General features: G+C 43.5%; 1 protein-coding gene across 19 annotated transcripts in view; it reads right to left on the bottom strand.

Annotated features, from left to right (window-relative positions):
- Positions 1-17,049, bottom strand: part of Plcb4 (phospholipase C, beta 4) — a 356,000-nt gene that overhangs the window by 121,466 nt on the left and 217,485 nt on the right. For 18 of the 19 annotated variants that reach the window (XM_030248529.1, XM_011239359.3, XM_030248537.1 and 15 more), the window contains one exon: positions 15,656-15,754. In XM_030248529.1, the coding sequence (XP_030104389.1) occupies positions 15,656-15,739 (84 nt within the window). In that variant the 5' untranslated portion in view covers positions 15,740-15,754. Of the gene's footprint in view, positions 1-5,372; positions 9,147-15,655; positions 15,755-17,049 lie in introns of those variants that run through there. The other variant, XM_006498945.4, reaches the window with a different exon arrangement.

The raw sequence follows: 17,049 nt of genomic DNA, 5'->3' as shown, positions 1-17,049 counted from the left end.
TTGTTAGGAGGCTGCAACGTTTGGATCCAGTGCGGAGTAACTGCTCCACATGGTCCACATTCCTACTGAAAGCACTAAAAGAGAAAATATTCCCGATGGCTGACACATTGACTTGATTGAACTAGAGGCTGCCCAGAGAATTGATAAACTATCTCTTTGATGTATGGATGCAGAGGGCAGGCCGAGGAGAGACCAGTCTTTGTGCTCATGGATTGACTAAGATGGTCTGGTCTCTCTAGTATATGGGCATTCCAGAGCCTGTGGAGGACCCGCAGGTCAGATGTGGGAAGGGCCTGCTCTTTCTCCCCTGCTCTCAGTTGCTGGTACTCTGACTCTCAGACTTTCAGTTGTGGAAGGGTCCACACACATTGGCTTTCTGCTCTCAGGCCTCTGGCTTTTAGACAGGCTTCCAATCTGTCGCATTTGTAACAGAGTCAAAAGCTCACAGACTTCTCAGCTTCTAGACTCACTTCCGGATTTAGGAGCCAATCCCTCGAAATGAATCTCTCCCTATGGATGACATAGATTCTATCAATTCTTCTGTTAGAGAACCCAATATGACCAACACAGTACCTTCTCTAAAATCTCCAACAAGGGACAGTAACAAAAATCATTCCTTCTAATTTTTAGAAACAGAATTAATTCACCCCAAATCACATGGGAAATAAATTCAATCTTAATACAGGATTTAGAGTTCCTTTAAAAAGTGCTGTCTATTTCGCTAACTGTTCGGCTCCTACCTGAATGGGTGCCAACGCATTGACAGCGTACATGGAATGAGCAAGAGAATCAAGCCAGGGTGGACTCTGAACCTCCCCTCCAGTCTGGAGATCCACAAGAGAGCACTCATCTCTATAATTAAGAGCATGCCCTGGCTATCATTAGCCTATTCACCTGTAGCACAGATATATGGCCTGATCTAACTAATACCAAGCTCTTCCTATTTATATTAAAGGCTGAAAAGGACCCAGAGAGAATCTAGCTCTGTAATTTTGCCATTAGAGTTTTAATTAAATTCTTTAGCACAGCACAGTGACACGTGCGAGGCCCGGGGAGCTGAGCTATACCCTTATGCTTTAATCGCATTGACTCACTGTTTACAGACACTCTTCCTGTTTTGTTTCCACAAGCTCTGTGTAAACTGAAGTCATCCTAGACTTCTTTCACACTTTCCTAATGGATGCTTCCCTCATCTTTTCATAAGCAGGCTGTCCTTGTACCCAGCAAGTGCGGCATGGATCAAGCCTTAGGAATTCTCCCAGCATTGACTTTCAAATTATTTCATGGGTGAGGTGCTCCTGTTACCCGGAAGGAATACAATTACCTTCCATCTCTAAGAATATCTAGCTGGGCGGTGGTGGTGCACGCCTATAGTCCCAGCACATGGGAGGCAGAGGCAGGTGGATCTCTATGAGTTTGAGGTCAGTGTGGTCCTCAAAAAGAGTTCCAGGGCAATGAGGACTATTACACAGAGAAACCGTGTCAAAAAAGGAAGAGGAGAGAGGAGCTACAAGACAAAGAAGAACAAGAAGAAGAGCAAACTCAAAAAAAAAAAAAAAAAAAAAAAACCAAAGAAACAAAGAAAACAGAAGTAATTGAGAAGACTGTGCAAAGGAAAAACAAAAAACGAGGGGCTTTGCTCTGCAGCAAAAGCTAACAGTAAGAAAAGGAAGAGAAAGTGTTGCGTTCAAAATGTACCAAAGACATGCAGAGTTAGGTGTAAGGATGTGAAGGGAAACCACCCCAGTATTATCATCAAAGCTAACGTGTGACTCATCTCTGTTGTCCTTGGTCCTATCTTGCCTGCCACTTCTTTCTGAAAGCACCACGTCATGGGAACACAGCCGTTACTTCCTGTGTGTTGCATGGACACTTCTGTGCTGACAGGCCAAGGTACAGCAGTTGTGAGAGCATGTCTCCCCACACCTAAAACATCCATTGTGTGTTTGTTTAACGAAAAGGTATGCTGCGTGGACTGCACACTGTAGAGAGCACGTGGAGAAACGGAGGTTGATGTAAAGGGGTCACGGTCCTTCACCGTCCCTGCCATCCTTTGCTATCCATGTTGTATTCTCTCATCTCCCGTGCTGAGGCAGGGCAGTCTGTGACTTGCTGTGGTTTGTAGAATGTGCTACCATTGTCCTTAAGAACCACACTGCCCTGCCGCTTCCAAGGGAATTAGAGGTTGGGTGAGATACAGGCATGCCTATTTGCAGCATCCTCTCCCACAGAAACGACCACTTGTACTGTTTTGTTTTGTTGTTGTTTAATTTAACCTAATTTTATTCATGCTTGGGTCCTTTTGATGGGGACTTGATCATTTAGCAAAATTACAGAAACAATAAAAAATTCTTATGTGCAATGTTTAAAGTATAATAATGAGCTCTTTTAATTCATTTCAGTGCACATGCATCCATCTAACATGATAATTTGCTAATTTTTCTTTATAGGTAGACCAATCACCTTCAAAATAAAAATCCTTATAAATACAAAGTACTTCACTTAAAGACACACTTGGAATGTGAGGACCAGGTGACAACATCCATTCAGCCAGGTGATCAACAAACCATACCACCACATAGGAGATGTGGAGTTGAAAGTTGATATTTGAAACTAAGTTCAATTTTATAATTAAATATGAAAACACATGACTTGATAAAGATGTAATAGAGTAATACCTCCTTACAAAGACTGTATGTTCTAATGAACATTTGTAAGTGGTGAATGGGCCTTATTAAATAGTTTAGGGCTGGAGGGATGGCTTCATGGTTAAAAGTAAGCACTGCTCTTGCATAGGATCTTCAACACCTACAGCAGGCTGCCCATACCCACCTGTCAATCCAGCTCCAGGTATCTGGCGCCCTCTTCTGCTCTCAGAGGGCACATGCACTCACATGAACACACATATTCAGAGACATCATCCATACCCATGATTAAAAACAAAAACAAATCTTAGAAGAAAGAATAGCTTTGCTTGGTAAACACTGGTTCCACAGCAGTATATGCTGGGAAGTACTAGGGATAGGCTGTGTCTAGCCACATTTCCACCACTTTAAGATAGGCCACACAGATGCAGAGAATTCAGTAGGATACACTTTCTATACTAAGAGATAGATACATAAGAAAGCTTGAAGATACCGGAGAAGCTAGAGAAAGCACCCAAGGAGCTGAAGGGGTCTGCAACCCTATAGGTGGAACAACAATATGATCTAACCAGTACCCTCAGAGCTCGTGTCTCCAGCCTAGTCGGCCATCATTGGGAAGAGAGGCCCTTGGTATTGCAAACTTTATATGCCCCAGTACAGGGGAATGCCAGGGTCAAGAAGCAGGAGTGAATGGGTAGGGGAGCAGGGCGGGGGGGGGGGTATATAGGGAACTTTCGGGATAGCATTTGAAATTTGAAATATATATAAAGAAAATATCTAATTAAAAATGTGCTAAAAAAAAGAAAGCTTGAAGATACTAATGAATGAAAAAAATTAGAACAGACTATACTAGCCATTTCATGTAATTATTGGCAGTTTCACTGAGTAAGTTCGTTTCTATAAAACATATTGTTCTGGGAGAATATTTTTATAACTCTGAGTGAATCTCTTTTTTCCTTAACTGCTTGGTTTTGTTTTGGTAATAATGTGTGCAAATCCGTGGTTTGTGTGTAAATGTTTACTGTCTTGGGTCACTAATCCATGTAGTGGTATGCTAAACAGAAAAAAATGATGAGATTAATATCAATAACCCAGACTGTTTTTAAAACTCCCTTACTTTTACACTCGTAACACCTCCCTTCCTTCCCTTTCAGACTTCATCAACATACCTGAGGAGGCAAACCAGACACACTGCCATCCTGAGGACAGTGATTCTACCTCAGAGAAACCATCTCTGTTCATTTCTGCAGTTTTACATGCCCTCTTCCTTCCAATGCTAGGATCCCGGAACATGTAACACCATTCTGCCCTAGCTCTCTCATTTGATATTATTATACACATTCATTATCCTGCCCCAATCCTGAGTGTCTCCTCCCATCTCTGGCTCATATACAACTAGACCTTGGGGACTTGAAAGAGGGGCTGGAAACTCTAGGTCTTGAAATCACTCTTATAATCTCACCTACGAGTAAAGAGGTTCCCATGCAGCAAGAGCTGTGCTGCACAACCCAGAGTTGCCCTGGGCGTCCGTCAATCAACCTCTCACACTGAGAAAGGCAACTGATCGAGCCAAAGGAGTGGGAAGCTAAGAGGTTGGTTAGTAGGAGTCTGCAGAGTGTCGGCAAGGCACGATCAGGAACAGCCCTTACCTGTGTGTGCCCTTTGCGGTGCTCACCGACCGCTTGCCTGAACATTTTTCTCGGAACACAAGAAAACTAACAGTGTGTCAGTGTGGTAGAATCTTCTAGATGAAGAGCTACATACGCATACTGGGTGCCTATCCTGCAGGACTAGGGCCCTCTGGGGTCCATTTGTTGTTTGTGTTTCAGGTGAAACCAGTGACCTGGCAGATGGAGCTGTTCAAGGTCTTAACTTGTAAATGTCAGGGTTATGGCTCTTACCAAATCTATTGTGTTCATGGCCGCTTATTTGCCAGAACTTTCCAAACCACAGGAGTCTTTCTTTAACTATCACATGCTTGGATGACAAGGAGCCAGCTCCGTGGGCAGGGAAGGCCAGATAACATTATCAATGCTGTTATTTTAAAGGCTGTTCTGAGGAAGGACCTGGGTGTTTTTACAAGAGTCTGGCAGACATTAGCACTTGCATTTCTGAGTCGTTTCAGAGTTTGTGCCAAATGACGTAATGCCCAAATGCCTGGCACAACCTTTATTATAGGAGGCAGAAGTCAAGTGAATGGGAAGACAGGAAACATGGTTGAAGGAAGATTGGCACAAAAATCTAAATCACTGGATAAAGAACCATTTCTTTTCAGACCTTCTTCCTTCACATTCCCTATTTTCTACCACAGTGATGATCAAAACATTGTCTGAGTTCAAAGGATGTGGCAATGTCAGAATGTCAAGCCCTAGAGCCTGATATGGTAGCACACGTTTATAGCTCTCACTTCCTTGGGGTACTGAGAACAGATGTAACAACAGGTGTTGAGTCAGGTGTAACAACAGGTGTTGAGTCAGGTGTAACAACAGGTGTTCAGTCAGGTGTAACAACAGGTGTTGAGACAGGCAACAGGTGTTGACTCCGGTGCAACAACTTCTAAGCAGAACATTGAGGCCAGACCAGGACAACTTAGCATGGACATGTCTCAAAACACACAGACACAGAGAGACACACAGACACACAGACACAGAGACACACAGACACACAGACACACACACAATCTGAGGATATAGAGGGGGCAGAGGAAGGACAAGGATTCAAACTTACCTTCCTTGAAGTCCTGGTGCTCCCAAACCTGTAGGGTCCTCTGTTATGGTTTAGAATTTGAATATCTCCATGGTAACACTAATGAGTACTGATGGAACTTTAAGAGGTGGGTCTTGACGGGATGCCTTTGGGTCGCTGGGGTGTGCCAGCTCTAACAGGTGCTCCTTATCACTGCCATTTTAGGCCCAAACTTTAGGGTTCACCTGACCTGGCACTGGACCCTCGAAAATTGGAACTAAAGTGAATTGTGTCCTCCCTGCTTCCTCTTCCTGCCTCCCTTCCTTCATCACTCTAGTGGTGTGACAGACAGAACCCAGAGCTGTAAGCTAATGTCTACCACACTGTTCCATTACTGCTTGCCAACCTAGCAAGTTTTGAGATGGGATCATGCTCATAGCACAGGTTGGCCTAGTACTTGCTATATAGCCTTAGTCTCCCGAGAGTGTGAATTAGAGAGTGGGCAGTTTACCAGTTATCAGTTCATTATATGGACATTTTATAATGTTGGAACACTGACTAATATCACACATTATAAACAATTCTTTAAACAGCTACCAAAAGAGCTGTCTCCAAAACATAAATCAGAGCATGTCAGTCTACGTTGAAAATAATCTTGCACACAGCAATGAGGATGAAGTAGAAGCTCTCGACCTAGTTCCACACCATTGTTCTCATACTTGAGTGTGCAGTGGCGTTCTATGAGGGCTTTGTTAAAATCTAAGTGGTCCATCCCCACAGCCTCTTTTAAGGAGGCATGCTGAGTGGGCTCAAAGCTTTGTTGGTTCTGAGGATGCTGAGTGGGCTCAAAGCTGTGATGGTACTGAGGATGCTAATCTGGAACCCTCATTTGGCAACCTCTGCTCTACAGAATGAAACTGCCCAGTACCTTTCTAACTGCTCTCCCCTTCTTGACTCCCAGTTTGGTCCTGATCCAACTTTGGTCCTGATCTTTAATATTCTGACTGGAGTCAGCCTTATGACTTCGAATCTACAGGATTCATGTCTTAGAAGGCTCTTGACCAACCTGGCCCCATCTTATCAATCACGTCCTATCATGGTCACCTCCTGAATCAGGTTGCCCTTCTTACCTAGCTCATACCACCCCCCCCCTCCTGTACTCCCGAGGGCCCATCTCTGCTATCACTTCCTTCAGAACTACAGTTAACATTTCTGGACATTTACTTGCTTATTTTGGCCCATCCATTTACCGTCCATCTTCTGTCACTACAATATCAAGTCAACAAAGCCAGAGACCTCTTCTTGTAGCCTGCATTATCTTTCTTGTAGCCTGCATTATCTGGGTTTTGCAGATGGTAGCCAGCACGGTGGGTTAAATAAACCTATCCTGTTTTTGTAAAACTGGCAATGCCTTTTCGAAACGGCCCTTTATGTCTTTTCTAACCCATTCTAAATCTGATCTAAGAAAATGCTTTCTCTTTTCTTCTCTCAGAACCTTGTCATGATAGCAGATGTGACATCACGGCACCTCTGCTAGATCAAAGTACATTTCTGGATCAGTTAAGGGTCACGTGTACTATCGGGGGTTTTGTTTTTGTTTTTGTTTTTAACTTTAATAAGGTGTAGTGGAGGACTGTTGTGGCCAAATGAGCTACAAAATAATTCACACACTACTCAGAATGTCGGATATATTCATGCAAACATACTATATCATACTTAGAATAGTTTAATCCTGAACACAAATCTTTTCCCCAAACATGTGGCTTTTAACCTTCCTGACAATCTATAGCATCAACAACTTTCTCTGAAATCATCATCCGGTAACCACATCAGCATTTCTAAAGATTTACTGTGTAAGGGCACGGTCCTCAGCCTTAGCTGCATGTCAGATTCTCCTACACGGACTTTCTCTTAAATGCTGTAAATGTCAGAGACCAAGCCAGTGGGAAATTGATGGGAATCTTAGGAGAGAGCAGGGATCAGCCTGTGGGAGGCTCTGTGGGTAGCTGTGTTGTGTGGCCAGGCAGGCGGGGAGCTTTTGAGGACTGGCTGTGTTCCAACCTCCAGTCGTCTCCTGATGTTTAGATTCACTTCCACTCCTCCTCCTAGCAAGGAGCTAGGTGAGAGGCCAACCAGATCCTCTTTTAAAAGTCTAAAATGGGTATTTGGCATATAGTAGGTCTTCGTGAAAACCTTTTCAACCTCTGCTGGTGCAGTCAGTGCCACCCACTGCAAGGGCCTTGCAGAGAAGGTCCTAGCGGCCTGTTCTTAAACCCACCAAGACACCAGTGATCACCCCAGGAGGGAAGACAGCAGGAGGAAAATGCACTTGCTCATTTTCTAAGCTATTTTTACCGCTTTCTTCAATTTCCTTTCTGTTGAACTTGTTTTTGACTAAATTCTGTGGATTCTACTTTGTGAAAAATGTTTTCTTTTAAGAAACCACATATAGAACTTTTGTCCTTGTCTACAGTTTTCTCCCACCTTAGGCATAAAAACACCCTAAGACCCTAAGCCCACCCATAAAGGTCCCCTCCCCTTGCCTGCCTATGTTTTTTGCTAGTTTGCATCATAACCATCCAGAGTCCCATGTCAGTTATCTCAGCCCCCTTTGACACCCCATCTCCCTCACCACTCTCACCTCACAAATTCAAAGAGCCCATGGTTTGTTATTCCCATACTCAAAATCTCCAGTTTCTCCATGTGTCTAACCAACTGTCCCATTAATCCTTCGACCTCCTTCAACCCTTCCAGATTGCAGATTGAGTCAGACTCGGGGAATCCAGCCATGGCAATTCCATTCACTTACCAGGCCCTTCCTATTGACCACCAAAAGAACATGAAATGCTCCCTGGGGCCATTAGGATCTAATGAGAGTCCTGGGCTAGAAGTTAATCTCACCCTGAGTCGCAAGCCACAGTATTCTCTACCTCCACTGGATAAGCAGTCTCCAGTCACATCCGCCAGCCTTTGCACAACTTATTAGCACCAGCCTTCATTTTAGCTGTGCTTCGATTGGTTGGCTGAGCCAATAGTCAGGTCTCAGCCTGGGTGAAGCTTCCTCTTTGATGTCTCTCGTTCAGTCTTCTAGAGCCATTACTCCTTCCTCTTATCCCACGTGATTACTTCTTACTGCTGTTCTTCTTACAGTGAAGGAGGAGGGGCCTGAAGTCATTTTGGGGAACAAAGTGACATTCACACTTTGTTTTTAAAAGTCAAAGTTATGATATTGACTGGAGCTTGAAGAATAGAGACTCACACCAAAAGTGCTAGTAGCTGAACAAATCATGCCCTAGACAACTTTATAATCTTCAGCCTCATAGAACAAAATCAGAGAAATTTCATTTCATTCAAAGTGTTTAAGACTTTTTCTTAATATACTCCAACATAGAAAATGTATTATTCTTCACTTTCCTATTGGCTGCCTTTGGCCCCTTTTACATTCAAAACTCAGACTTAAATTCTATTTTATGCATTGGCAATCATCAACCTTAACTCCCCCGAGCATATAAGCCTGAATCCTCCAGCCCCTTCTACTTCCCCACATCTGTTGGAATCTCACTGACAATTTCTGTTTGTTTGTGTGTTTGTTTGTTATTGCTGTTGTCCTGTTCCACTTGTAGTAATTAAACAGTGCCTTCAGTTTGATTCTGAAAGTTGAGCAACTAGCAAGCACTAGCATGGTGACCATCTCTGTTAGGACCCTTCAGTGTAAACGCCGGCTGTTCCTTAGCTAGTTCTTACTCTGGAACCCACTGCCCTGACCCTGCAGGCACAAGCTAAACTAGATAAAGTTTGGAAGTAAAATGAAGAATGACGACTTTTGTTGTTTTTCACTGTCGAATGGGCACTATTTAAGGGCCTTCCCTCAAATGATTGACTTTTATAAAAGGATTTGCCACAATTCGGTCAGCTGTCTACTATTCTATCAATTACAAATACAGGGATTTGTTTGTATGATTGTTTGTTTTAAATAAAAAATTCACATGATCTGGATCTAGTAGTAAAAGACCCCATGATTAGCCGTTCCACCCTGTAACTGTCCTTTGGGGGGAGTTATATGTTTAAACCAAAATAGTTCCTTTGGGAATCTTTTGAAAAGGTTTTGCTCTGTGGGCTTCCAGGACATTTCCTAAATTGAATGCTTTGCTCCACAAGGAAGCCTGGCCCCCTTGTCTGTGCCTTCCCTTTCTTCTGCCTCTGGCCCTTGCAACTGCTGCTTCAGTTCGCCTGGCCTGGCAGCAGCTGTTGCTACAAGCTGCCTCCCCTTCTGTGCATGTCGAAGGGGTTTGGAGGCAATATGCAAACCAAACCTGTTCAGGGCCCAACAGACAAAAAAAAAAGCAAAATGGTGTCCGTCATGACAACTTTGCACCTTACCAAATGCAACTCTGTGCTATCACACCTTCCCAGAATCCAAGAGAGATGGGCCATCGCCAGCTTGCCCTGGCAAGCTGGTTTCTGAACTTTTCCTCATGTGAAAATGTGACCTGAAGCAGTGTTACGGTAAGCAACCACTTTTTCATCCTTACAAGGAAGTAACTGGAATGCCCAATGCTTTTGTCTTTTCTGTTGCTGCTTTCTTTGGCCCTTTTTGGTCTGCAAAGGCAGCCTTTCCTACAAGGCTCAGTGCCTTTGAAACATGGAATGAAGTGTTGCTTGACTCTACAGTTAAACTACAGCCAGGCCAAGAACACAGCTCAGTGGGGGAGCACTTGCCAAGGCTGAGGGAGAAATACAGAGAGGAAAAGGGAGAGATTAAAACAGTGAAGATAGGGAGACCAACAGGAGCAACTAACCTGGACCCGTGGGAGCTCCCAGAGACTGACCCAACAACCAAAGAACTAGCACAGGCTAGACCTAGTCCCCCTATCCCCTAACAAATGTAGCAGACATACAGCTTGGTCTTCATGTGGGTTCCCCAACAACTGGAGTGGGGCTGCCCCTGAATCTGTTTCCTGACTGTGAATCCCTGTTCCCCTAACTGGGCTGCCTTGTCTGGCCTCAGTGGGAGAGGATGTGCCTAGTCCTGCAGAGACTTGATGTGCCAGGATAGGGGGATACGCAGGAGAGGGGATTCCCCCTTCCCAGAGGTGAAGGGAAAGGGGATAATCAGGGGAGGATTGTAGGACCCAGGGCTAGGAGGAGAGGTGGGCTGGATATTGAATACATAAGTTGATGGGGGGGGGGGGAATAAAACAGTGAAGAGCCTTAATCTAGACCAGTGTGATTTTTGTCTATTGACACCAGCATAACAAAGACAGATTAAGGAAGTTTGGGTGTTTGGATATGGGGAAGGGACTAGGCTCTGGCAAGAGACTGACTGCTCTCATTTAAACCCCTGTTCTGGATGTTCCTAGGAAGAAGTGGCTGTAAAGAATTAGGGGACTCAGATGCAGGGAACTAAGGGATTTCTTGGCTGTGAAACAGGAGCAAGGTGTTTTCAAATCTGGTTGTAGATTGAGATAACTGCATATATAGGCCAATGATAGTCATGCACCCTAAGAAGGTAGTTATGTAAGTTGAAATTAACTAAAATACAATAACACTCAGCTCTTGAATCCCATTAGACACACAGCAAGCCTGGGATATCCATGCTGGGTTAGTAGCTGCTGTCATGGCTTCTGAGCAGATTCGGCACACAGGTTCAGTAGAAGAATGCCCGCTTAAGGCAGCAGACAAGGAGCAGAGGGAATGGCAAGGCTCTTCCCGTGGTAACTCCGCTCATTTAAGCAGGGATCTGGGCTACAAGCTAATGCGAGGTGAAAGGGCACAGAAGTCTGTAAGGAGGGGTTACTTCCAGATGTGAGGAGACCAGACCTTCATCTCCTTGGTTGACATGGGGAATTTTATCTTTTGAAGTAATTGAGAAACATATATGTAAAAGATGAAGAGAGCAAACTGAACAAAGACTCTAGAAGAATAACTACATTATATCAAGGGTGTGTGTGTGTGTGGGGGGGGGGTGAATCAGAGGAAAAGGGCAACTGACACCAAGCTTGACAGCCTCAGTTTAATCCTTGGCCCCCAAAAGTTTCCAGGAGAGAACCAAATCCAGCAAGTTGTCCTCTGACCTCTACACAAGTGCACATGCCCCCCGCCCCCCCACACACATAAACAAATGGTTAAAATAATTTAAAGGCAGGCATGCACCTGGGTGGCAGACTGGGGCAAAAGAGAAGGGTTTGGGCAAGGGAACTTCCTCCCGAGGGCTGTGGGTTCTACTGTGAAGTGCTGTCACCCTCATCTGCTGCTGCCACAGCTTTAGTCAGTCATTTGCAAACACACAATACTCATGTGTTGCTGAGATTGGGTGTGAGACGGGGTTTTAGAAGCAAAGTAGTGTGGAGTGGCATCGGAAGGAACTGGAGGTTGGAAATGGGGAGGTACCTTCTAGAAAGTGGGAGAGAGCACTGAGGGATGGTGAGAGATACATACAACCCAGAAGCCCATGGAAAGGAGTGCTGTGAAAGACAAGGAGACATCTGAGCTGTGCGCATCTGCAAAGCACTGCTGCCCTTCTCTTCTGAAAGAGGAGTTCTTTAGGCACTTAATATTAAACATTTTTTTTGTCAACAAAATATATTTTGTACGTAAGTAACTTATAAGTCAAATTAGGAAGGAATACAGGGGGTTTTGTTTTGTTTTCAAAACAGGGTTTCTCTCTGCGTGCAGACCAGGCTCATAGATCAGGCTAACCTTGAACTCTCACAGAAATTGCTTGCTTCTGCCTCCCAAGTGCTGGGAATAAAGGGGTATGCTACCTTTAATCTTTTAATAGAACCACTAGGTAGATATTTTAATAGAAGTATAATGACAATAGAATTGGATGTTATTACAAATGCTATTGCAAAGTGAACCTTTGAAATTTCCGTAGCCTCAAAAAACAAAAACAAAAAACAACAACAAAAAAACCTCTTTAGGAATACAGATACATAAAAACAATGCATCAATGCAATATATATATATTGACAATTATTTGGGGGGGGTAAACCCCTTAGTAGTTATTTAACATTTTTTCCCTGACCATGTGGAAGTTAATCTATTGTTGCAGATGTGACAGCTGTTATCTGGAGCAGAAACCATGCATGCTCCTTCACACGTCAGCCCCTATGTTATGATGTTGCTAGACGCCTGGCTTTCCTTTTCTTTAGTTCTCCTACTTCCCACCAGCAGTCAGCTGTCACGTCTCAGGGTTGTTTATGTACAAACTGGAGAAGGAAGCCTTTTCCGGTTACACTTTTTACAAGTGTGCACTTTAATGGCCATGGCTCCAAAATACTGCATCTTATAGAATTGGAAAATGGTAAGAAAAATTGGCTGCCATCCAGCCTGAAACATGATTTGGCTTCCTGGTTTGATGTGTTCTTAGGAAAGCGCTCTGTTTACTCTATAAAGTTGAAATTCTTTGTTTTGTCTCTCACTGCGCTTCCCCATGAAATCACAGTGAGGACAATGAAGCCTGGCTGGTCTGAGTTTCACATGTGTTTGGTGTTTCTTCCCTCCAGGCTGGGGGAGTGTGCATGCCTAGAGAAGCAGAAGAAACTAGGATTTTCTAAATAGGAGTGAGTTGTTATGATTCAGAAGCCAAGAAGGCCATCACAAGGGTCAAAGGGGCACAAAAGCTTCAGCTCCTCCATCCTCGAACCTCGTGGCACTTTGTTTCCCAAGACAAATGCTTTTGCTTACCTAGCACTAAGAAAGATAAAACTCTGCTAGATATCACATTGGGTCTCTTTCGGGTGACCTCTCTGATTTATGGGAAAACAAGTAATATTTTTAAGCTATCTTACAGATTATCTGAGGCTGGAAAATCGCCTTAGAAATCTGAAAATCATTCGGGTCACTCGAGCAGTCAAGAAGTGTGATGTCTCACACTAGCCCACACTACAGAACCTTGGTACTGATGGGGTTGGAACAACATACTGCTCCAAAATACGACCCCTTGCCATTTGACACGGTGGTAGACTTTGGAAAGTCAGTCTCAACTTCCAATACTTCCCCTCTCCCACTTTTCCAGAAGCAGGCTACACAAATGTATGTGACATGGCATAAAGAGAGGCCCTGCGAAAAGAGTTTCCTGATCGAGGAAGATGGAGGGACACGGGAGAATAGAAACTGTCAGGGCTTGCTTGCTGAACCCTTCAGTTTACTAGCATTCCCTCAACCACAGCCGCTTGCTAATCTCACTCCACCATGAGTGTCTACTCCCCACAGAGCATACGAACACTTCCCATGATCTCCAACTCTCCATCTGCATCTTCCCTAGGCTCCTAGCCTTGTTTCAAACACATTACATAAACCCTTAGGATTTTTTCCCTACTGCCTATCAGTGAGAGAGAACAGACAGTAAATTCTGTCACCCGCGTTGCCATCCTGGTCAGTGGTAGCCAACCTAGATCAGGTGATCAGAAGGAAGCCTTGAATAGAACAGTTAGGCCCTGGCTTTCTATGCCACATTGTGTGATGTAAATATAGCCATTTACATGACTTACTCTCTGTACAAAAGAGTTGAAACTATAAGCTGTTTAGATGATATGTATTTCATATTGTTTACCCTAATAATTTGAGTCTGTAGAAACTCTGATTGCATGTGAGCTTCAAGGACTATCATCTTATTCTAATCTCAATTATCAAGGAAAAAATGTTGGGGTAAATTTCAGTTATAGGTCACATGTTCAGCCCTTTTGAGGCTCCAGGCTGAAGCACTAGCTCCAAAGAAGAAAGGAAGAAAATAATAACCAGCCAGACATGGTTTTATGCAATGCTAAGCATTACAATGAGCTTGACAGTGAAGTGCATTGTACTGGTACCTGGGAAGAGAAAAATAAGTAAAGCCTAGCCCGTGGGCTCTGGGAATGCAGACTACTTTTCAAAAGGTAGAAACATGATTAAAAAGTGTGATGGAGGTAAACCCCACGAAGGAAGACTTCCGGTGGCACAAGAGAGTTATGGACTACTGCAGAGGTCAAGGAGATGCCTGACCAGGGAAGATTCCTCATCTGAGTCCTGAAGGCTGAGCAGGAGCTTGCTCATTAAACCCCGGGAACAAGTGTACCTCAGGAGGAGAAAAGAGTCCACGAGAGATTGGCTATGATTACCATGGAGGGTGCATGAGAAAAACTAGTGGGAGATAAAATTGTGGAAGCAGAGAAGAGATGAATTATGGAAAGCTTGGGTTTTAAAAATGTATTCCATGATCTCAACTACAAGGGAGAAATAAAACACAAAATGAAACAAAATAAAAAGGCTAGAAGAAAACTGCCAGGCAATCTAGCTTCTGGTGGTAGGATATTGCTTTGATTCATCTTACAGTACAAAACACTTACTCCTTTTGTGGTCAAGTTACAAACATGCGAATACTATCACTTTAACACCCGAAGTCAAGGTAAGAAACAATGATGGCATTTTGGTTCATCATTTGCTCTTTCAATTTGATTTCTTGGAAATGTGACTCTTATAACAAGATACATGCTGCGAAGAGCAAGTCAAGTTAGCCAGCACAACCAAGTTCCTGGGCAAAGGCAGTCTCTACTTAAGGACACTCTCAGCCTCAGGGGGCTGCATATCCGCCCCAACACTCCTTGGTTCTAAAGGAATCATCTCCAGCTGTAAGAGAATTCATTTTAGCTTTCCCTGTGCCTTAGAGAAAAGTCCACTTTCATCCTAAACCTTTCCCCAGGTCATCTCCAATTCAAGTCTTCAAGGTAAGGCTCACCCTTCCATCCCTTCTAGCTCATTGATGGCTCAATTCCTGGCTCTACAGAAAGCCTGGAGCCACCGATATTTTGCAAAGGTGTGAACAAAAAGCCACAGAAGCAGAGGTGTGCAAAGCTTTGGTCATAACAGTCTGCACAAATGAAACAAGCAAATAAACTAGCACCAAGCCCAAGCACTGCTACACACGGAGAATAGAAAGGTTTACGAGGAAAGCTTGCCAAAAGCACGGCATTAACCCAAACTGTTCCTACATGAGCCCTATCTGTAAAATCACAATGATAGCAAACACCTTATAAGGAGCTCATCGGTGAATGAAATACAACATATGGAATGAAATAAGGCACTCATTGAGAAGTCAGCCTGTCACAAGGCGGTCACTTAATAAATGACACCCAGCATTGCTATCATTTTATCGGGCACGTGGTGATCATTCAACAACTCACTGACAGTATATTATCATTCTACCCCATTCTTCACCCTCTGCCATTGCAATTTTATAAGCCTCAAAGATGTTACTTGTGTGAAAGAACATTCAGCACTCTGATCAAAATTAGATAACTTTTTAGAGTGTTTTGAGAGGGGAAAAAAGTTAACGGCACTGTTACCTCTTCGTATCTGTCAAAAACTGCTCCTTCTTGCAAGAAAGAGGGCACTTCCTTCTGCCAGTTAAATTCGTAAGGTTTGGCCATGATGGTATTCAAGACCTGGAGAAGAACAAATGTCTTATTAGTGTACAAAATTAAGGTGCAAGTGATTATCAGAGCTCAGACATTTTATGTTGATATTCTTTAAACATGTGAGAGAAGTCCATAGAGGTCCGTAGGTCATCTTCCTTCTTATGTCTTCCCATCATCGGACCCCAAAACTTTTCCTCTTTGTCTCTAAACCTGGAGAAACACTTCATATACTGTGTAATATCTGCAGAGAGAAATAGGCCCATGGATCACCTCAGCAAGCACACACAGGAAGCCGCTGTCAGCATGACATACCAAAAACCAATATCACTATGGTGCGGTAAGACTCAGAAATGTTGTATGCTTAGCATGTGTGAGGCCTTGTGTTCAACCCCTATAACCACAGACAGGCAAATTAACTTTTAAATAAAACACAATATGGCAAGGCAGAAACAGTGGCACACTTAGAATTCGCACTACTTGAATTGCTGAGATGGGAGTTCAAGGCCATCCATGACAACAAAGAAAGACCCTGGCTATGGAGAAAAGGAAGAGGAAGGAGAGGGCTTGGAAGAAACTCAAAAGGATCCAATATAGTAACTTCATGGGTTTGCCAAAGTGTATGTAAAGAGGCATGGAGTTCTCTGTAGTATATCATGTGTTCTAGGATGTTCTAACTCATGTCAACTACCCCTTGTACTTTTTACCTTTGGCTTAACTTTGAAAGGAATAGCAGAGACATCTAAAATAAAATGTTCATATCAAACATGAAAAGAGAGTTTCTAACCATCTATGTTGTCTTTCACTGGTTTAACTCTGATTCTGCCAGGATTGACACAAGTACTCAGACTTAAGCACTCAGAAGGGGGTTGGATTTCTGCCTTTCTACCTTCTTCACTACTGAAATATTCATGTCCCACCTGAGTACTCCTTCCATCCACATGGCCTACGTACACCTAGGCCTCTGGGGACTGTGGCACCTGAAGGAACACAGGGACTAAAGGATCATAGCCTCTCAGCAATGATGGTGGAAGCCATGTCTGGCTTAATGTTGTTTAGAGATCTAGGGATCAAACCAAGGAATAAGGCATTTTGGGAAAATGGCAGAAAAGTATCCCAAATTTGTTGGATTTTAAGTTGGAGGGAGTGCTGTTCTCTGAAATACTTCCTGGAGCACTAGGGGCAGCAACCAAATTACTTTATATGAATGACACAGTGAAGACAAAGACCATAGCACCAGAAAATGTTGACCCAATCAACTGATTTTTAAAATAAGAAGCAAATAAAGGTATGCTTAATAATTCAACTCAGTTTAGAGAAACTCA

The sequence above is a fragment of the Mus musculus genome, chromosome 2 (assembly GCF_000001635.26).
Source record: "Mus musculus strain C57BL/6J chromosome 2, GRCm38.p6 C57BL/6J".
NCBI lineage: Eukaryota > Metazoa > Chordata > Mammalia > Rodentia > Muridae > Mus > Mus musculus.
The sequence above is the reverse complement of the archived record's forward strand: the minus strand, read 5'-3'. Positions and strand labels throughout refer to the sequence as shown.